This window comes from Pteropus medius, unplaced genomic scaffold (genome assembly GCF_902729225.1).
Source record: "Pteropus medius unplaced genomic scaffold, Ma_sr-lr_union100, whole genome shotgun sequence".
In the NCBI taxonomy this organism is placed as follows: Eukaryota; Metazoa; Chordata; class Mammalia; order Chiroptera; family Pteropodidae; genus Pteropus; species Pteropus medius.
Genome location: NW_024349798.1, coordinates 2,729,474 through 2,751,568, shown reverse-complemented (window position 1 = coordinate 2,751,568; position 22,095 = coordinate 2,729,474). Strand labels below are relative to the sequence as shown.

The window sequence follows — 22,095 nt, the reverse complement described above, 5'->3', positions numbered from 1 at the left end:
TTAGTTTCCCATTCGAACACAGTGATTTGGTTCTTTCTCAAGGCCACTGAACTATAGAGTTATCTCTAATGGTAAGGCTTACGGGGCTGGGTGTGGGTTCTCTTTCCTGAGATGGTGTACAGGACAAGAAGACATTAGATATCCACAAGCTGGTGTGGGGCTGAGACACCACAGGTACTCATTTCATGTTGACGTTGCTCAAATAAAGTGATTTTGCAGTTGAAGTGGTCCATGAGCAGCCCAGCCGGGTGCCACAGCCCAGGGGCCTTGACCTTAAGAAACAGGCTGTTCCTGCTGAGACTGAGATTATAGCTTACCTAGTAGTTTTCATAAAAAGTTGTTAGCTGCAGAAATGTCATTTGGTGCACAGAATTGTAACCCAACCTCCATCTCTGGTTGCTTCTCACCTTCTAGCTATCGGCAGCTGTTGATAAGTGAAGTTGTATGCAGTGTGAGAATGCAGGTGTGGGAGGTGGATTACATGTAGGCCAGGGCTTAGAGCGTGGAGTGGTGGCCAGGGAGAGCTACCTTTTGCACTGGTATCGGATTTTAGGACTTTAGTTTGCTTCTTCTGGCTTATGCAGTGCACCAGGCATTTTGGACCTGACATGCTCCTCTCCAGCCCACTTCTAGGCAGACCATTTACATCATGGCAGGCTGTGTTGCAATCACCCCTTTGGCCAGGTTGGGAGGCATAGCCTGAGCTTGTGGGCTCTGATATCCTGTAGGATGTGGCAGAGAGGACTGAAGACCATGGCAGAGTCCCAATCCAGGACAGTCTTCCCTGATACCCAAGGGACGCTTGTAGCAGCAGCAACAACAAAATTGATGGTTCCCTGACCTGTAAGAGGGTGGGTGATTTGGTTTGTAGCTTACAGAGTTAAATCATGTGAGCTGTATGCATCCTTAGCTAAAACGTATAATTGCGTTTGTCAAATTTCATTTTTTTTCATACTTTCTGTATTCCTCAGTATGCAGTTGCCATTTGCTATCCGAAGGGCACTTTCCATATACACAGGGTTTTAAAGGTCAAGTGCAGCTTTCTGATGGGAGCATTTTTAAGATTGTCCATATTCATGGTATGAGAAGGCTCCTGTGTGTGTGCATGTGGGTGATGTCCTTTGATCACTTGCTTGAAGATCTTGAAGGTGACCCACAATTAATTGCTCTTTTGAAAGTTAGAGAAACAACTCACTATGCATTTGCTAATGTGAGACACACAGAGTGTGAAGTGGTGGGGTAGGCAGAAGGCAAGTGACTGTGGGGAGTAGATACGGTCACCCATCTAATATGTCGTCCCTTCCATGTTTGAGTATCACAGCAACCCTGCAGAACAGGTAGGGTGGTCATCCTCATCTCACTTGTGAGGGATTGGCTCTCACTCAAGTTTGTACAACTAGGAGGACTAGAAGCACCTTTCTTTCCTCCAGTCCTGCCTTCCTGGAGCTTGCAGAAAAAGACTGGTCACTCAGCTCTGTAGCTGAGATTAGAGGTCCCCAAGTTGCTGGTCTATGCGATGTTTTCACAGAATGACAGTTGAGGGGAGTGGTGCTCTCTGTGTTCTGGGCATTCATTTCTTGAGACCAGAGGCATTCCTATAGTTATAAAGGTTCCCAGAAATTGTTTTAATATAGCAGAAACCTTGCGATGAAAGATTGAAAATTTAAACTGCATTTTTCTGGCATTGAGTTCACGCGGGAGGGCATCGTTGCGAGTCTTGTCTTGAGAAAACCTCTGTGGTCGTGTTTCCATGGACCCACCTTTCCTAATCCTTGTCCTCTTAATGGTTTCAACAGGACAGATTGATTCACTTTGGAGCTATAAGTACTGATGTATTAGGGTGCAGCGCTCATTGTTCATTGACGCAGAGTCTCAAAATGAATATTCAAGAGCAGGGTTTCCCTTTGGACCTCGGAGCAAGTTTCACCGAAGATGCCCCCAGACCCCCAGTGCCTGGTGAGGAGGGTGAACTGGTGTCCACAGACCCCAGGCCCGTCAACCACAGCTTCTGCTCTGGGAAAGGTGTTGGGATTAAAGGTGAGACTTCAACAGCCACTCCAAGGCGCTCAGATCTGGACCTGGGGTACGAGCCTGAGGGCAGCGCTTCACCCACCCCACCGTACTTGAAGTGGGCTGAGTCGTTGCACTCCTTACTAGATGATCAAGACGGGATAAACTTGTTTAGGACTTTCCTGAAGCAGGAGGACTGTGCGGACCTGCTGGACTTCTGGTTTGCCTGCAGCGGCTTCAGGAAACTGGAGCCCTGTGACTCAAATGAGGAGAAGAGGCTAAAGTTGGCCAAAGCTATTTACCGAAAGTACATCCTTGATAACAATGGCATCGTGTCTAGGCAAACCAAGCCAGCCACCAAGAGTTTCATAAAGGACTGCATCATGAAGCAGCTGATCGATCCTGCCATGTTTGACCAGGCCCAAACAGAAATCCAGTCCACCATGGAGGAGAACACCTACCCCTCATTCCTCAAGTCTGATATTTATTTGGAGTACACGAGGACAGGCTCGGAGAGCCCGAAGCTCTGTAGTGACCAGAGCTCTGGGTCAGGGACAGGGAAGGGCATACCTGGATACCTGCCCACTTTGAACGAAGATGAGGAATGGAAATGTGACCAAGACGTAGATGAAGACGATGGCAGAGACCCTGCTCCCCCTGGCAGGCTCACACAAAAGCTGCTTCTGGAGACGGCCACCCCACGGGCCTCCTCAAGTAGACGGTACAGCGAAGGCAGAGAATTCAGGTGAGTCAGACATGAGGTGACTCTCTGTGCTCACCTCCAAGAGCTGGAGAAATAGCAAAGAAAGGTGTTGGTAAGGAATGGTCTTGTCTTTCAACCCCAAGTGGGTATACTCCTGCTATGGGTGTTGTAGGTTTAGTTCTTATTCATAATACCTTCACATTCATTGTTAGATGTTTTTAATATTTGTATGATGAGGATACTTTAATCAAGAACAGACTAAAATATATGGCTGTGTAAGTCATCAGGAACATTAGAGTTCTACTTAAGAAGTCATAATGACATTTATACTTTTCTCTTTAGCAGTAAAATTTGTATCCTCTTGCATAAAAGATGGATTTACCTGGTAGACATCCCCTTTTGGAATAATAAAGGAAGGTATGGTTATTTAAATGCATCAATACTTAGAGAATTCTGGATCATTGCGTTTTATAATAGTCTTCTAAGATTCTTCCTAGAGGTTGGGAAGTAGTGGTGAGGAGGCTGTCATGCAGCAGTTTGTCTAAATACTTTGGGAACTTTTGTGGCTGTGGTTGCATTTCTAGAATTGGGCCTTTTTTCCCCTGCCAACAAAATGAGTTAGTGCTGTTGTGTAGTCAGTTCCCAGCTGTCCAGGGGCATTCTGAAATGATTGCAGCCTTTGCATATAGGCACATATGCAACTTTGGAGGCATGAAGTAGTGCTATCAAGAAGTTGATAACACCTTTGAAACCTGTTTCTTCTCTTTTCTTGGTAATCCCTTCTGTGGTTATTAGAGATTTATTTGCCAGTGAGTCGGAGGCTGTTGCCGATGTTAGCAGATATTAGCAGGGCACTTCGGTTTTCCACTCATTTCTCTATAGCTAGTTCTGGAGACTCCTGCTTGTGAAATTTTGAAAGCCTGTAATTCGTGTGACCTTGGTGATTTGATCAAGAGTCTGAAAACATCCTGAGTGCTGGGGCTTTTTCATAGAGTTATTAAAAATCCGGATCACTTATTTAAGTTTGTGTCAGAGAAATTGGCTACTTATTAATAAACACAGGATTAAATATTTCTTAAGTTTAAATGTCCTTTAAGTGATGTGATTTAAAATACACCGAGGTAATTTTTGTGTACCATTTTGCTCACTGTCTTTAGCTAAATGCTACTGATTTAGTAAGCTTTTTCGAACAGAATATGTCATAAAATTATCCTGTTAAGTAAGGCTAGTTACTGACAGTTCTTAAAATCTCACCTAAAATTTTTCATTTTTGATTAGAACAGTATTAAGATAGGATTAAATTTGAGGCCTGGGCTTCAGGGTAAAAAAAATTGAGCTCAATTCTGATTTCTAATTTTAAAAATTCCTGAATGCTACCCCTCCGCTAACCATCCCCATTCTGCACACTTTTCAGTTCTTGGGTCTTAAACAGCGTCTTTGCTTTTTCTTTCTTTGGTTTGCTCTATTTGTTAAGCAACCCTTGCTGTCAAATTAAAAGAATATGTTGGCTTCGCCTCTCTGATAGCGTTCACCTGTAAGGACTGTGGCATATTTTGGTTTTAACTTGTCTGTCCTGGAACTGCTGGTGGCCGAGGGAGCCTGGAGTTCAGGAGCCCTATCTTCTGTCGAACACTGTCCCACTCGAGATTGCCTGTGGTAGTTTCGTGGGGAGCCGGTGGTGGGGATCTCTGATGTTGGATCATCGTTCGTGAGCACTGACAGAGGATGGAGTCAGCATATTTTACTTGCCCTGCACGGTGTACAGTTAGGATGCACTAGGTTGTTAAGTCACACAAAATCTAGCCCTCCCCTGGCTTAAACAGTGAAGAGAATTGGCTGACTCTGATAAATAAAACGTTCAGAGGCAAGGCCAACTTCAGATGTGGTTTGATCAGGATTCCAGCCATTTTTCTTTTTAAAGACTTTATTTTTAGAGCACTTTTAGGTTACCAGCAAAATTGAGTGGAAGGAAGGTACAGAGGTTTTCCATTATACTTCACCCCCACATATGCACAGCCTTTGCCATCGTCAACCTCCCACCAGAGCAATATGTTTGTTGCAGTTAATGAACCTACATAATTACCACACAGTCCATACATAGTTTCCATTACGGTGTGCTCTTGGTGGTGTACATTCTGTGAGTTTGGACAAATATATAATGATATACATCTACCATTATGGTACCATATGGAGTCTTTTCACTACCCTAAAAATCCCGTGTGCTCTACCCGTTCATCCTTTCCTCCCCTTGAACCCCGGGCAACCACTGATCTTTTAAATTTCTCCATAGTTTTGCCTCTTCCAGAATATCATATAGGTGGAATCATACAGTATGTAGCCTTTTCAGATTGGCTTCTTTCACTGAGTAATATGCATTTTAGTTTCTTCCATGTCTTTTCATGACTTTGATAGCTCATATCTTTTTAGCGCTGGATAATATTACACTGTCTGGATGTACCATGGTTTATCCATTCACCTACTGAAGGACATCTTGGTGCTTCCAAGTTTTGGCAATTATGAATAAAGCTGCTATAAACATCCTTGTGCAGATTTTTGTGTGGACATAAGTTTTCATCTCTTTTCAGTAAATACCATAGAGTGTGATTTCTAGATTGTATGGTGAGAACATGTTTAATTTTGTAAAAACCGCCCCGCTTCTTAATACTTTTTTTGTCTCTGCGTTCCTGTGGCCAGCTCTGCTCTCAGGTTGGCTCCCTTGTGTTGGAGGTGGCTGCCCAACTATCTTGGCTCTGGGCTTCCCTGTTTTGTAAACAGGCTCCCCACAGCATTGAAGGAAGGTCCTGCAGTTTGTTCTGAGTGACCAGGTAAGCTGTGTGCTGCTGTGTCCTGCCCATCAAAACATAATCATTGTGTAAGGGCCTGAGACTGTGTTGCTGGGTTTATACCACGTAGACCACTCTGGAAGGAAAGTGGGGTGCCCCACCTAGTTAGCATCGCCACTCCCCAATGGGGGAAAGTGGTCTTCCAAAAGAAGATTGGGGTTAACAGAAAAGGGAAGAGGGCGGGTGCTAAATAGGAAACATGGGAGTGCCTGCTACAAAGAGAAGGAAGAGCATCTATCTTGTTGGTAGGGAACGTGTTTCCTGTGGATGGTAGGTGCCTCTCTAAGTGTAAGTGTTGATTCTGCATGGAGTGTGTCAGGAGGCCCATGTATAGGCTAGGACGACCCCAAGGGACTCCCGAACCTAGAGTTCCCAGTTCCATGGGCTCTGTACCATGGGGCTGCTTTGATTGTGCTGGCTGGTGTTTTTTATTCTCTCTGTACCAGATATGGGTGCTCCCGGTCCCTGATAGGAGGCTGAGTGTGGGTCCTCATATGGCCTTACATGGCTGTTTTTCATATAGCTGACTTAAGAAAAGTTAAATGAGTCATTTACTTAGGTCTCTGTCAAAATTGAGAAAACAAGCGATGTCCCCTGACCTTTTTCTGCATTTATCTTTTTCACCTGGGATCATTTTGAGCCTCTGGGACAAGGGATCACAGATTCCTTCACTGCTCTCCCATTCTCTGTACAGAAGACTTTTCCAGTTGTTAATTGGCCATTATCAGTGGAACTTTGAACATAACTTTGGTTGGTTCATACCCATCATTTTAATTGGTGTGAATTGGCAAAGGGTCCTCTAATGATGCAGGCATTTTAGCTATTTGTTTACTTAATGATTTGGTAATAGGGCCCAGGGGCTGTAAGACATTACTGGCAGGCTTAGGTTTTACTCCTCAAAAGGCTGGTTTGGCCCTCCAGGTGCTTATCTTTAAAGTGGGGAGAATGAAGTAAGGACCTGCCAAATGAGGTTGTCATGGAGGTTCCATGAGATAACACCCGGGGGGTTGCTTAGACCAGCTGGTGCCTGCACACAGCAGCTGCTCATTAAATTTCAGCTCTTGCTGTGGTTCTTCTTCATTTTAGTCATCTGAATTTAGTGGTCTGCTAGATGTTGGTGAAATTCACATCTGGGTTACTAATGGTTTCAAAGATAGAGTAGAGAATGACATATTCAGATTTTAATAAACATATTTCCTTAAAGTGAGATATATTAATTCCCCACCCCAAACCCGTTCCTCTTATAATCATTCTTCCTTCTAGAAGTGGCACCACCATCTGCCAAGTCAATCCAAACCACCTGATCTCTGCTTTGCTGACTTCCACATCTAGTGCAGCAGAAGTCCTCCAATGCGTGCTGAATCCCTCTGCTTCTCACTGTGCACCCTGGCTCCTGTCATCTTCTCCTGGACCACCACAGAACCTTCTGACTGGGTCTCTGCCTTGGTCTCTTCTCCCTACAGTACCAAAAGGGTCTTTTCTAAATGCAAGTCTGATCACAGTGTCCTATTTTCCAGCACTGCAGAGACTTCTCACTGCACCTGAAATCAACCTTAAGCTCCTATAACACAAACGTGCCTGTGGTGGATTCTGTCACAGCAGCACCAACATGCTGTGTGCATCTTATATCCCTGTCTGTGGCATGGGATCGTTATTAAAAATAATTTAAAACTAGTTACAGGAGAGTCTAAAAATATTTTTTTTCTCTGCTTTAGTTGTATAAAACTCCATGGTCTTTGACAGATTTCATTAAAGTGCATGAAAGTTTTTGGTAGTTAGCCATGAAGACTGAAAAATTCTGGAATGACGAGGCCCCCTTGCCTGAGCCTTTGTTTTAGTGGGTTTATGAAAGGGAAGTGCTTGCAGAGAGCACATAAGCAAATGTTGACTGAGGCCCTTTGCGTGGACCATGCTGCCCATGGCTCTGACGTGCAGCAGCTATTTCAGGAGAGCGTGGGGTTGATGTGCTTGGCACGGCATGCGTGCATTCCTTGTGTGGTTCTTGGAACTGAGCCATACCCATAGGTCAGCTGCTTGGTGACCAGCCCATTGTCAGGTTTGCGCCCCAGTCAGTGTCACAGAGATTAGAATTTGATTCATACTCACAGGCTCTTGTTAATCTTTTCTAGAATCTTGGCTTCATGCTCACTAGTTTACCTTGCAGTTATTAGAAATATGGGATTTGGCTGAGTAGTGGTAGTTCAGTTAGGAAAGGAAGGCTGTCCAGTAATTTTCTTTAATCTATGACCAGCCTGAGGCTGCATACCTGTGTGTGTAGAAGAAAATTAGCATTGCTTTATTTTTCCCATTTGTCACATCAATACAAATGTATGGTTTTGTGAGCCACTCAGGGCCCTTTCAGAACCCATTAATTCCCAAAAGTGTTTGACCTAAGGAAACAACTCAGTAAATCTCTTCATCCCCTTCCGAGGACCAAGGCTGGCCACCACACCGCTTCATAGCCTTCAAAGAGGCCACGCAGAGACCATCCTGAGGGCCTTGTGCACCTGACAGGGTTCAGCCTCTCCCCTCCTCATCCCTTCCCACAGTGGACCCTTGCTGCTGGGTGAGATTCCAGCCTTGGCCCAGGAGCCTTCTCTGTAACTTGAAAGTTCCTGTAGCAAATGGATTCATCTCTTTTTTTTGGACCAGACTCCTCCAGTATTGATTGACAGAGGTGAGCTGTGGCTAAGTGGGTGCCATCCTCAGTCCCCCAGCAGCAAGGGGCTCCTCTGCCCATTATTGGGCCCTCTGCTCATCCAGTTTTGTGCCCTTAGAGTTAAAAGGGTATTGCCCCTCTCGTCTTCAGTCTATAGGACCAGTATCTTCTCTCGAACAGACATTTAAAAATAAGCATAAAGTATATTGCTTGCAGCCCTGCTTGTAATAGCTAACAGAATAACTTGAATGTCCAATAGCGGGGTTAGTTGCATAGGGATTTTTTCCTTTGTGGTTGGAGAACATAGGCTTTTTAAAATCTTTTGTCCCCCCCTACATTTTCCAAATTCCTGTAAAATGTATTTCTTTGTAATTAGAAAAATATATACCAAAATATATCACAAGAAGGTTTGAGTTTTATGCAACTTGTTTAAAGTACATTTTTTTTTCTTTTAAAGGATGCATGTGAATGTTTCCTTTTAATCTGATCTTAGGTCTCCTTAATGTTTGCACTACTAGAGCAGTCTTAAATTAATTTCATCTTTTATTAAAAAAGTGGAGACAAGGGAAAAAATAATGCTGAGAGGCTGGTAACTAGCTGTCCATGTTCCCCTGGCCTTTCAAGGATGGTCACTTCCAACTGTTCAGGCTACTACAACAAAACGCCACAGACTTGGAGGCTTAAACAGCAGATACTTATTTCTCATAGTTCTGGAAGCTGGAAGTCTCAGATCAAGGAACCGACAAGGTAGGTTTCATTCCTACCTACATTTCATTTTATGTTTTAATGGATGAGCTAAGTTGGGCCAAGCTTTTTCTTTCTTGTACCATTTTTTGTGTGTGTGCTTTTGAGTTATAATTGCTGCATTTTTCATTTGATTAGATACTTGATTTCCTAACATAAATCTTCCTTTATTCTGCATCAGTTTAAAAAGTTCTGTGAATATACTTCTCCACATTGTAAAACCTGTCAGATAAACTTTTTTTCTCCCAAGAGACATGTGTTCTAAAACTTTCCCTGTTTCTGCTTGAGAGGGTTGCTCTTCAGATGTGCTGTGTGGCTGCTGTGCCTTGCTGATGCCAAAAGTACTTGAGAAATTGGTTGGGTTTAGAATTACAGATTGCGCGACATTTCTCTCAGAAATTTAAAGGATTTGCACCGTTACCTTCCATCTTCTAGACCTGTACTAGAGAGGCTTATCTTTAGTTTCTTACATTCCCCTGGATGTGACTTTCCCTTCCATCTGAATGTTTCTTTATCAGCAGTGCTTATTTCTTAGTGCTCTGTCTCGCTTGTGGCTTTTTTCTTTCATTGTGCCGAATAAACTTTCCTTCAGTTCTGAGAATTTGTTAAATATCTTATCTTTGATTTCCTGTCTTTCATTTTCACTTTTAAAAAAATTATTATTTTAGACTTTATTGTTTAGATGTTGAACCATCTAAATCTCTTTTTCTTATTTTCCATTTCTTTTTGTTGCATTTTTACACAACAAATATATAAAGAACATATATTCTTTAAAAAAACCCTTTTTTGTTCATGGATCAACATTTTAAAATCTTTGTGGAGATGTTAATTATAATTTCTTAATTGTTGATTGCCCTGCATAGTGTTTGTGTTCTCTGAGTTCCATTCTTATGGGTTTGTTTTGGATTCTGTCTTACTTGAGGTTTTACTGAAATGATGATCCTGGCTGTTCCCTTTTGTTTAAATGTGAGGCACTGGAGATGCTAGTTGAAAGCTGTGTGGGAGGCCTTTTTGATTGGTGTACTTGGAGTGTTCAGGCTGCCAGCTGGCTGTTTTGCTTGGGGATCCTCAAATGTCAGTATTTGTAGGTCTTTTCTCTGTGCTCCCCCCTGGGAGGGACGCTTCAGTTGCCTTCTTGTGGATTCTGGAGCTGAATAGGTGAAAGAGTTGGGTATACAGATTTTCACTTAATCCCTTATTTTTTGCTACTAATCCCCACATCTATCTTCCCCTGCACCTGATTTCCCCAAATCAGGAGCCTTTCATATTCATTTTTATAGACTTTCTGTGTCTTACAAGGATGTGTGAGGGAGAGTTGTATGACTTTGCTGCGTGGGAGTGAGGACAGGTCCCTGGGGGTCTAATTGCCCCTTAAATGTTGCTCAAATGATTTCTATTTGTAATATTGTGCCCCCTGCCCACCTCTGAGTGGGGCAGCATGGTTGGTTATTGCCAAGAAGTCCTGCATACATGTAGGAGAAAGACTGTCTCCTTTGTTTTTATGATTTTAGAGCTGGGCCTAGTTTGCAAAACTTACTTTTAAATACAAAAAGAAGAGAAGAAGTCAGTGAAGGAAAAGGATGTGGAGCACAGCTGTTTAGGGGAGATCTAATGTGATTACCATAAAATATGTAATTTGGAGGTGGTAGCTTTGTGAAAGGGTTCTTTTTAATGAAATTTCGCTTTGGGATGCCTAGTATCCTTGAGACTTACTCAGTGAATAAGAACTACATGGGTATGTTTAACTTCTCAGGAGCACATTATTCTTTATGTTAGGCCTGCCTGTGTTGGACATAGTTGAAAGGTTGGGGTCTTGGGGTAGAGGTGGTGCTGTTTCTAACTCTTGTGTAACTAGGTTTTTTTTAATTGGATCTTCTTGAGGGCTGTTTGTTCATCTTAGAGAAGACAATTAATCCATATTCTGGTAATGGACTATTATATATGATCACAGAATTTTGGAGAACAAAAGGAGAGTATAGGACAGTGGTGTGCACATCCAAGAAAAGCTGTGTCTGAGTGAGTGGACAGGAAAAGATATCTGTACTGTGCAGCTCAAATACAGCTGTCCCTTTAAAAGAAGAAGTAACAGAAATACAGATTGATTCATTCATCGAATGCCCTCTCTGTGCCAAATACTCTTCTAGGAGCTGGAGATTCAGCAGTGAATAAAGCAGACAAAAATCCCTCCACTCATGGGGCTTACATTTTAACAGGGAGAGGTACAAGATGAAAAAATAAGTATAGAGTGTTTTAAATGGTGACAAGTACTATGGCGAAGTATAAGATGAGGAAGGGCAGTAGGGGCAGACGGAGGGTTCCTGTTTTAACAAGAGTCGCCAGAGAGGGTCTTATTTGAGAGGGCGACGTTCAAACAAAACCTAGAGAAGTCAAGAGCACAGATCATGTGCCTAGAGGAAAATGATTCCAGGTAGAGGGAAAAGCAAGATCTGTGAAAGGAGAAAGGCATCATAGCTGGAGCAGAATACAGTTGAGGGGAGAGTAATGGTGATGAGCTCAGAGAGGAGGTTTGATCGTTTTGAGATTGGGTTTAAAAGCCACTGCAGCTTTTGTGCTTTGGTTCTCAGTCATCAGTAGTATATAGATGGTATTAAGAGTCGTGAGCCTTGTTGAGATCCCCAATGAGCGAATGTAGATAGAGAAAAGAAGAGGTTAACTGATACCTCGTTGCTGAGAGTTTGAGGATGAGAAGGAAGCAGCAGCAAGGAGACTGAGAAGACGTGGCTGGTGAGGTAGGAGGAAACCAGTGGAGTGTGGCAACTTGGAAGCCAACTGGAGAAGTGTTTCAAGAAAGATAGAATGATTAGCTGTCAGATGCTGCTAGTAGGTGAAGTCAAATGGGGATTCACAGTCATTAAGTTTAGCAATGTGGAAATTACTGAGATCGACTTTCAAATTTAGCTTTAAACAATTCAAAGCCCTTTGTGAAGGGACTGTGTCTTTGTCTTATATGTTTCCCTCGGCTTAAGATAATGTCTTACTGGTCTCCTCTTGATGAATATGTGTTATATTGAAATGTCTCTAGCTATTAGAAAGTACTTGCAAGACTTGTAGAATTGGATGGCCCTGTGCACTTGAGCAGAGGCATTCACATCATGCTCTTGGGATCCCATCTTTGTTAAGGAAGCTGTATGGTTTATAGTCATAGCCACCTCTGTTGGTTTTAACTTTTTTGTCCTCTCACTTTTGATAAAGCAGTAGGTAATATTTTAAAAAATCAGACCGAGATTCTGATTCCTCTTATTTGGTGTATAGAAACAAGCTGTGGTCTATGTTTCCATAGTGCCATGACTGTTGAATGTTGAGGCTGAATTTATTGGCTAAAATCTCCCATTACGATTGTGGATTTGTCTCGTTTTATTTCTGTCCAGTTTTGCTTTATGTGTTTTGACTCTAGTTTACATGCATACAGATTTTTAGTTGTTATATATATGTTCCTTGTATATTGACCTTTTTATTATTATGAAATCTTTTTTTAATAATGCTTTTTGCTTTAAAATGTACTTTGATATTGGTATAGCTACCCCAACTTTCATGTATTAGTATTTGCATGATTTATGTATTTCCCAATCTTTTCTTTTCAGCTTTTCTATATTCTTTTTTTAAATTAAATTTATTGGGGTGACATTGATTAATAAGATTATATAGGTTTCAAGTGTACAATTCAATAATACATCATCTGTATATTGCATTATGTGTTCCCCACCCAGGTCAAATCTCTTGTCACCATATATTTGACCTCCTTTACCCTTCTACCTCTCCCCTCTCTCCTCTACCTCTGGTAACCACTAAACTGTTGTGTCTATGAGTTTTTGTTTGTTTGTTTTATTCATTTGTTGCTTTCAGTTGTATAATTCACATGGGAGTGAAATCATATTCTCAACTTTTTCTGTCTGACAATTTGTTTAGCATGATAATCTCAAGATTCATCTATGTCGTTGCAAATGTCAGGATCTTTTCTATAGTCTTATATTTAAGTTCTCTTATAAGCTGGATATGGTTATTTTTTAAAAATTCAGATTATCTATTTTTAATTGGCATATTTAGTTGACATATTGAACGTAATTATTATTATATCTGTATTTAAATCTATTAGTATTTATGTTCTACTTGTTCCACTTATCTCTCCTTTCTTGCTTTCTTTTGGATTGAGTATTTTTTATTATTCAAATATCCCCTTCTATTAGCTTATCATACATTTATGAACTACTTCTTTGTTTTTACCAAATAATTATAGAGGTTTATTATAAATGCTATGGAAAATGTAAAACAGGGTAAGGGAAATTGTGTATGAAGGGATGGACTGTTTTACACAGGGCAGTTGAAGAAGGCTTGTCTGAGGAGCTAACATTTGAACAGGCATGGGGAGGCAGCAAGCCATGTAGGTGTTTAGGGTAAGAGTATGCCAGGAAGTAGAAACAGCAAGAGCAAACGATCAAGGTGGAAGCTGTCAGGTAAAAGTCTCCTGAAAATACTTCAGGTGCAATAGAAGGAAGGTCTGAACTACAGCAGTGGTGGGAGGGAAGAGGATATGGGACAGACTTGAGAAATACTTATTTTTTTATTTTTTTATTTTTATTTTTTTTTTTGGAGAATGTTCATTGTCTTTTTAAATTTATTTAATTAATTTATTTATTTTAATTAGTACATTGGTTAGACATTCATATAATTGGTAAAATGATCCCCCACCGTTCTCCTCCCTGACCTCCACCTAGCCAACGTATTAATGCTAACTGCATTTCCTATGCTCTGCTCCCCATCCTCGTGACCACTCATCAGCTACTAATTTGTACTTCTTTAACCCTTCACCCCATTCTCTCAGCACCCCCCAAACCTCTCTCCCCGCTGTCTGTCACCAAATTGTCCACTATATTTGTGAGGCTGTTTTTGATTAGTTTGGTCTTTTTATTCCTTAGATTCCACATATAAGTGAAATCATATACTGTTTATCTTTCTCTGACTTAAATACCTTCTAGGTCCATCAAAGCAATATCTTTTTCCATCCCCTTCCTTTTCATATGTAGGAGTCTTGTTTTCTTACCCTTTCAGCCACTCTACCTTTTGATTGGAACACTTAATTCTTTTTCATTTAAAGTACTTATTGATAGGAATGTAGTTGTTACCATTCTTTATTCCTGTTTTTGATACATATTTTTTCTTCTTAAAGAAGTCCCTCCAACATTTCCTGTAATACAGGCTTGGTGGTGATAAATTCCTTTAGCTTATTTTTGTCTGGGAAGCTCTTTATCTGTCCTTCCGACTCTAAATGATAGCTTTACTGGATAAATTATTCTTGGTCGTAGATCCTGGGTCTTCATCCTGTCAAATATTTTTTGCCAAGCCCAAGCAGAGTTTCTTTTGAGAAATCAGCTACCAGTCTTATGGGTGTTCCCTTATAAGTAACTATCTGTTTTTCTCTTGCTGCTTTTAATATTCTTTCTTTGTAGTTAACCTTTGGCATTTCAATTATGATGTGTCTTGGTGTGGGCCTCTTTGGATCCCTGATTTTTGGAATTCTCTGAGCTTCCTGGTATTTTATGTCCATTTCTTTCACCAGGTTAGGGAAGTTTTTTTATCATTATTGCTTCAAATGGCTGTTCAACATCTTGATTTTCTTCAGGTACTCCAATCAGATGGATATTTGGACTCTGAATAGTGTCTTATATTCTCCTTAAATTATTTTTATAGTCCTGGCATCTTATCTCTTGCTGTTCTGATTGCGTGTTCTTGGCTTTCCCCGTCTTCTAGATAAGGCCTTTGATCCTCCTCTTTATTTACTTTGTTTATTCCTTTGTTTAATTCCATTTACTTCTCATGTCAGATAATGTGTTCTTCATTTCAGACTGGTTCCCTTTTATAATTTCCATTTCCATTTTTATGTTTTTTATCTCATTGTTAAAGTTCTCACTGAATTTGTCTACACTTCCCAAAAGATCACTGAGCATTTTTATAACCAGTGTTTTGAACTCTGCATCTGTTAGATTACTTGACTCCATTATATCTGGATCTCCGTTCTGTTCTCTCATATGGTTTCTGCTTCTTTATCTTCCCATTTTGGTTGCCTTCCCATGTCTGTTTCTATGTACTAAGCAAAGCTCCTAAGTCTCCCGGTCTTATTAGTGTGGATTTGTGAAGTAGGTGTCCAGTGGCACAGTCCTGAGGGGTTCAGCTGCAGGCCAGATTTATCCCAAGCCTCTACCGCTACGGGGCCACCTGTTAAGATTCAGCAAGCAATCCACAGATGCCGTGCTTATAGTTGCCTCAAAAGGCCACACCAGAAACAGAGGCCAGCTGTCTGCAGTGTGAGTCTAGGCGCTGCTCAGGAAGGAGCACCTGACTCACTAAGGATACACCTGGATGTGGCTTGGGTGGGGCCGCGAGTTGGGGGAGGTGGGGTTTCAGGGAATCCTCTGGACAGAGCGACCTCTGTTATCCAGTTTGATGACTTCACGGCTATGTTGGTGTCGTGTCAGTGCACTAGTAGAGGAGAGGGTTCAACGGAACAATGGATATTGCCGACACCAAGTGAGTCTTGCCTCGGCCCTCACTCCGACAATATCTCCCTGTAAGTCCCTGGTGCCCTCTGCGTGCAGCCAGATTGGCATTGGTGCTCAGAGTGAGCAGGTCCGTCACCGCAAAAATTTGCTCGCAGACACAGCTCTTTTAAGAGGCTTCTGCTGCTGCCGCAGCCTCCATCTCACTCCACCGCTGGAAACTAGGTAGGACCACGCCTTCGCCCTGTCCTACCTTCTGCCATTGCAGGGTGATTTCTTGGATTTCTCTCTAGTTGTATGGCTTGTTCGTTCCAAGCGATTTTTCCTTGCTGCTGCTCCTTGTTTCTGTCACAACTGTGATTTGGTCACTAGAGAGATGAACAGAGCCTCTATCATCTGCGTCATTTTTTTTTCTTTACGAACTACTTTTTTAAGTGATTACTCTAGAGATTACATCATGCATCCCTGAACTATTGTGTGTAATGTAAGTTGGTTCTTTTATCACTTACCAGAAAATGCAAAGACTTAAGGTTAAACTAACATTAATTACCTTCCCCTATTGTTCTTTTTTGCAGTTATTGATTATTTTATATGAAGACTGCTCCTGTTGGGTGTAGAACTCTAGATGGGCAGTTTCTTCTCAGTGCTTTATAAGATGTCCTTCCATTGTCTCTTGACTACTATTGTTTCTGTGGAGATGTCAAGTGTCAGTCTTACTGCTGCACATTCAAAGATAATTGGTCATTTTTTGGCGCTAGTGTTGATGTTTTATTTTTTGTAAAACTATTGAAGTTTTACTATCTTGTGTGTTTATTTAGCTTGGAGTTTTACATGCTTTTTGAATCTGTGGCTTGAAGATTTTCATGAATTTGGGGAAGTTCACAGTTATTAGCTCTTCACGTATTGCTTCTGCTCTATTCTCTTTCCTCTCTTTCTGGGATTCCAATTACTCATATGTTAGACCTTCTTTCTAAGCCTTTTCGTGCTTGCTGTCCTTTTCTTCCTCATCATGCTTCAGCGTGAGTGTTTTTCAGCCCTGTTTACTAATTTCTCTTCATTTCTGTGTACTCTGAGGCTCGTCTGTTGAGCTAACTTCAATTACTATATTTTTTAGGTCTAGAGTGTTCATTTGATTTGTTTTTTTAAAAATTTCCAGTTCTCTGCTCAAAATCTCCAGCTTATCTTTTAATTTATTGAATATGTTAATTGTAAATATTTTAATGTTTTGTAATTTCAAAATTGGGGTATTTTGTGGTTCTGCTTCTGTTGTTCATTTTTCTCTTGTTTCTCAGTTCTTTGGTCACTTTCCTAGTATAGTGAGCAATTTTTTATTGAACACTAGACACAGTATATGAAAAATTTCAAGCTCATTTGAAGTTTCTGACCATATTTTTCTCCAGTGACGGTTTATTTTTCCTTCTGACTGGCCTTCTGTGTGGAGACACATTACTTTCCTCCAGTCAGGAACCAGTATGATTGGACGCTGTGCTTCCGTCTTTGGGAAGGCTGGTCTATTTCAAATTCATCTCTTCTCCTAGGACATAGCCCATTGGGATCCCAATTGAAACCCTGGAGTCTTCACCAGGGCCCACATTTTTGTGCACTTGGAACACCCATTTAAGAATTCTGAGGAGAACTTCCACATTTTTAATCTCCGAGTAATTGCTCAAGAACCACAAGGAAAAAAGTGGGACCAAATGTTGGACTTGCATCTCTATTTTCCCCTCTTTCCTCATATTTTGGCCCCTTAAAACCTCATTGCCTTGGTAGCTCTCTGGTGCCTTTAAAAAGATTAAAACTTTTTTGTCTGTTTTTTTTTTTTCTCATTGTCCTTGCAGGTGGTTTGGTGTACAGTAAGCTAGTCTACTGTTAAGTAGCAATCCAAGGCTCATTTTATTTTGTATATCAGCTATTTATTTAGAGCTTGATTTTGATGAATCCTTATATTAGATAGTTGTTCTGTGGTTTTAAAATAGGAGTCAGAAAAATCTGTGAAGAAATGAGCAGTCGCTGATGAGTGTCCCTGTTTTCCTGGAACTGCCTTCAGCTGGCCTCTGGGCAGAGAGGCTGTTCTGCTTCGTGGCAGCCATGTTGCTTGTCCTGAGAGCTGTGCTCTTCAGCAGTGTTCCACCCACAGTCTGTACCAAAGGCCCGTTGTGGTCAGGTACATGACCAGAAATGGAAGTAAATGCTCTTTGGCTTATAAAACTCAAATGTTTTCAACGGACTAAACACCCCTCTTCTCCATTCTCCCTCTCAACACTGTTTACCCACCTGCCTTGCTGGAACTCACCATTTAGAGATAAATAATCTGAATACAGTGTGTTTTTCCAGAGTCTCTTTATGCATATGTAAATTAATATGAACATATTCTTTTATTTATAATACTTAATATGTTTTAAAGTAGGAATTTTCTTATGAGAAATGGCTGTGACCTAAAAAATTAGGTCATTCTCACAGAATATGGTCTACATTAAGTGTAAACTCTAATTCTATTGTGTATATATTCAATTTTCAGGTATGAAGTTGACTACTAATAACTAAATATTTTTAGGATTTTTTTTAATGTGTTTTGAATTACATTGCTTTTATCCATCTAAGTTATCTTGCCTTGTTCCCCGCGTGATGTAGGTGACTGGATGGATTAGTGGCCAGGTTTATTGTAGAAGAGGGTTAACATAACAAACTGGCCTTGATGAGGAGTGAACTCAGGGCCTTGATGGATATAACATCACCCAGCAAACATATGCTAGGCAGCTTCAGCTCCAAGTGTCCTGTGTTTATATGGGTCCATGCCACAAAATTGAGATGCCATGCATAACATCCAGTTCTCTCAGCAGACTATTTAGACATTTGGAGCCTGTGTCACTGATTGTGTCACAGCCTATGTCACTGACTCTTGCTGTGTCACTGATTGTTGCAGAAAACAAGGCTCATAGGTACACCTGTGTTGAAGCCCTCCCCACCCCCACCCTCAAGATGGTTCTGCTTGAGCAAGGCCTAATGGGTCCTGGGGTGAGACCCGAGGCAGAGAAACGTTTTGTTGGAAATCCCAAGGATGGAGGGAACAGGACTGAAGGAATGTCAGACTTGCACCTTGCTTCTATTCACTTTGAAATTCCATTTATTTTGGAATGTGACGTTCTGTGGTGCTACCTGCTACCTGGAGCTGTATTGGAGATGCTTTAAAGATAAAACATTTCCATGGTGAACAAAAAAGCACAGAAAAGCAACCCACACCACTTGTTCTTCCCTGTCCCAGTTATGACCATGCATTCTATGTACATTTAGAAGCATTTAATAGATCCTGTGTAATTCAGCTTTCTCATAAGGTGGTCATGTTAAGTTCATTTGGATAAAGTGAAACTCCTTTAAAGAAATCCTTTTGAAACATTGTGAAAGAAAACTCATAAGCAGAAAAATCAGGTAACTCTTATAAAAACAAAATACCCAAAGATTTTCTGTTTCTCAGGTTTTTACTTTCTGCACAGAAGTTCAGAGTCAAGGAAACTAGAAATGCACTTCCTACAAGTGTCAGGCCACTGTTAGCTTAGAGAAGATCTTGAGAATTACCTGTTGATGTTATGAAGTAAAGAAGGCGATCCGAGGTTTGGAATTAGTGATTTCTGAATTACTTTGAGGGAACAAATCATGTTTTATGAACAGAATTTTGACCGCGTTAAGATTCATAAGTGTACATTTAAAATTTTTTAATGTCACGTTTTTCAGGTCATGATTTTGGTCTTATAGCTTCTACACTGAGAACTGGTCTCCTTACCAGAGTTTGTGGGGTGTTGGAATTGTGACTGTAAGCCTCTGCATCTTGTTTCAGGTTATTGACGGATTCTGACCTGTGATAAAGTCATTGTGAGTCTTGACATTCAATCTGCTATTCACAAGCAGCAAGGACCCATGTGTAGAGTCTCCTGTGTTTCTCTAACTCATGTTTGAAAGACCTCAGAGCGGTAGGCACAGGAAGCATCTCAGTAAATTACTCTAAATTACCTGCAGTTTGTTGGAAGTTGCCACTTCAAAATGTTTATTGCAACAGTGACTATTTGAGTTTGTGAAGTATGATTGGTAGTTCTTCTTTGGAACTGGTAAATTCCTTGGAGCTTTTATTTGAGGTATCAAGGCCGGAGGAAGGGACTGGGGTCTCCAGGGGAGGGCAGTGCTGGGTGCAGGCTGATCCTATCATTGCGATGAGAATTCGTTAAAAGTCATTTTCTTTAATACATTTCTTCCACTTTTTAAACACTACCACATAAAGTTCCTCTTCATCCGATCCATGTGAACCTCAGAATCTGATGGGAAACATTTGTATAAGTCCAGGCCTTGAAGAGACTTCTGCTGACGTTTAAGAAAGTGGCAGTGAGCAGGGTAAAGCTCATTGTTCAGTGATAACTCAGCAGAGAGGAACAGGGTCTTCACCATGTTTGAGCTCTCACTGGTAAATTCCATAAGTGATTTCTGTATAGTGCTTTATAATTTTCAAAGTGTTCTTCATATATATTCCATACATTTCAGTAACTGCTCTGCAGAGATAACATACAGAGGTACATTACTGTCAAAGTTATACAGGCACACCTTGGAGATACTGCGGGCTCAGCTGCAGACTATCACAATAAAACGAATATCTCAATAAGTCACACGAATTTTTAGGTTTCCCAGTGCATGTAAAAGTTATGTTTACACTACAGTCTATTAAGTGTGCAACAGCATTATGTCTCAAAAATGTACCTATCTTAATTAAAAAATACTTTATTGCTAAAAAATGCTAACCATCACGGAGCTTTCAGCAAGTTGTAATCTTGTTGCTTGTGAAGCTCTTATCTTCAATTTGTAAAAAATGCAATATCTGCTAAGCACAATAAAGCAAAACACAATAAAATGAGATATGCCTGTATAAGAAATACATTTGGTACAGGAAAATTAGAAAATAAGATAAGCAAAAAATACCTGATATCCAACTGCTCAGAAATACCACTGTTCTATCTAGATCCTTCTAGAGTCTTTTTGGCACATAAGTAATCTTTTTTTACCCCTGTGACTATGGGATCCTTATTCACGTTACTCAGAATGTATATCTTCAGTAGCGATTTTAAAGAATTATCGGTTCGAGTTAGCATAGCTACCTGTGAGAATTGTGGCAAAGAGAAAATAGTACCAGGTGGGACCCACCCTGCACCTTCTCTTCTGTGACTGTCATACCAGCCTTTTCCAGTCGTGAGCTTGGGCTCCCCTGAGTAGGATATTCTTCTAACTAGAGCCTTGAATCTTGGTCATTAAGCATTTAAATTTACTCTCGCAGAAAGTTAGTTGGAATTTTAGGATTTAACTGTGATCTGTAGCCTTTACCACCCCATCCTCCTTCTATTTGATGAAAGGGACATTGTGCCTGCACAGGGTGGTTGCCGGCCTGTGTTGAAGGCTTTCAGCATCATATGCTGGCAAGCACCTCATGTGTGCTATTCCTTGAGACACCCAGAACCCTTATGAAGAAGCAACCATTGTCCTCCCATTTTGCAGGGAAGGAACGATGACTTGCCCAAGGTCAGTAACTGGCAAGTGGTGGACCTGAGGGCCGCTCTAGATCCAGGGTTCTCCACTGTCCACCTCTAGAGGGGCAAGTATGAGTGGCCACCTAGCAGCCACCTTGCCCAGTCTGTGCTGTGCCTGTTCCATAGAACATACATCCTCTGGTCTTACAGTTTGATTTTGACCATAATGGACCTTTGATGTGTTGTGCAATTTAGAGCTCCTTCACAGTGGTGGGCAGGGTGTTCTAGCTGTATAATAAAAATAAATAAAACACCTGCAGGAGTGTGAAACCACCAGGCTACCTCATGACACAGGCGACATAATGGCAGAGCAGGAAGCTTGTACCTGGTGCCGCCAGGTGACTCATTTCCTCAGCCTTTTATCTTCTGAGCTTTATCTAAGAGGCGGTGAGTGCCCTGTGGTCCCTGTGTGAATGGAAGCTTCTGATGTCACCTGTTCCTGCCCCCAATGGTGACCCAAGTGACTGTCATCTAAGAGCTCATGATAGATGTATAAGTTGGGATGTATAAGGGACTTGATGGAGGGGGCTATTTTTTAACCTTGGCTAATCGGTTGCATAAAGGCCAAATTCCTGATTTTGCGTCGAGGACGTAAAAGAGATTTTAATTGCTGACATTGGCACATTTAATTCTGTCACATTTTTAGTATAAACTCTTTGACCTTTGGATGCCAAGGTAAGTTATTTGTTTTATAAGTGATGATATGAGAATGTGAACATGGGCAACATCGCTGCTGCTCAAAAAAGGAAACAAAACAACACATTTTATCTGTGGGTCGGTGCCCTACATCTTGTACAGATGCTAATTTGAAATGAGGAAATGTTTTTCCTAACCATTCTGGTGTCTTTGTTTTGGTCATTCGTGGTTTTGAAGCCTCTGTACTGTGAGAGGACAGAACTTTTGGAGTGAGTTACTTTGTTAAGAAGCAGGCCTCTCATTTCTTTTTCTAAGAGTCAGGCCTGTGAATAGACTCCCACACCCTCCTGTTGGTAGAGTGACAGGGCAGGGAGGGTGCCATCCTTCAGCTGTGAAGTGCTGTCTGTCACTGTGGAGGGTATGCACC

At 41.2% G+C, this 22,095-nt stretch overlaps 1 protein-coding gene across 2 annotated transcripts in view; it reads left to right on the top strand.

The window, feature by feature from the left end:
• Positions 1–22,095, top strand: part of AXIN1 (axin 1) — a 54,009-nt gene that overhangs the window by 2,491 nt on the left and 29,423 nt on the right. For both annotated transcript variants that reach the window (XM_039884705.1, XM_039884704.1), the window contains exon 2: positions 1,797–2,755. In XM_039884705.1, coding sequence (XP_039740639.1) covers positions 1,878–2,755 — 878 coding nt within the window. In that variant the 5' untranslated portion in view covers positions 1,797–1,877. The remainder of the gene's footprint in view (positions 1–1,796; positions 2,756–22,095) is intronic.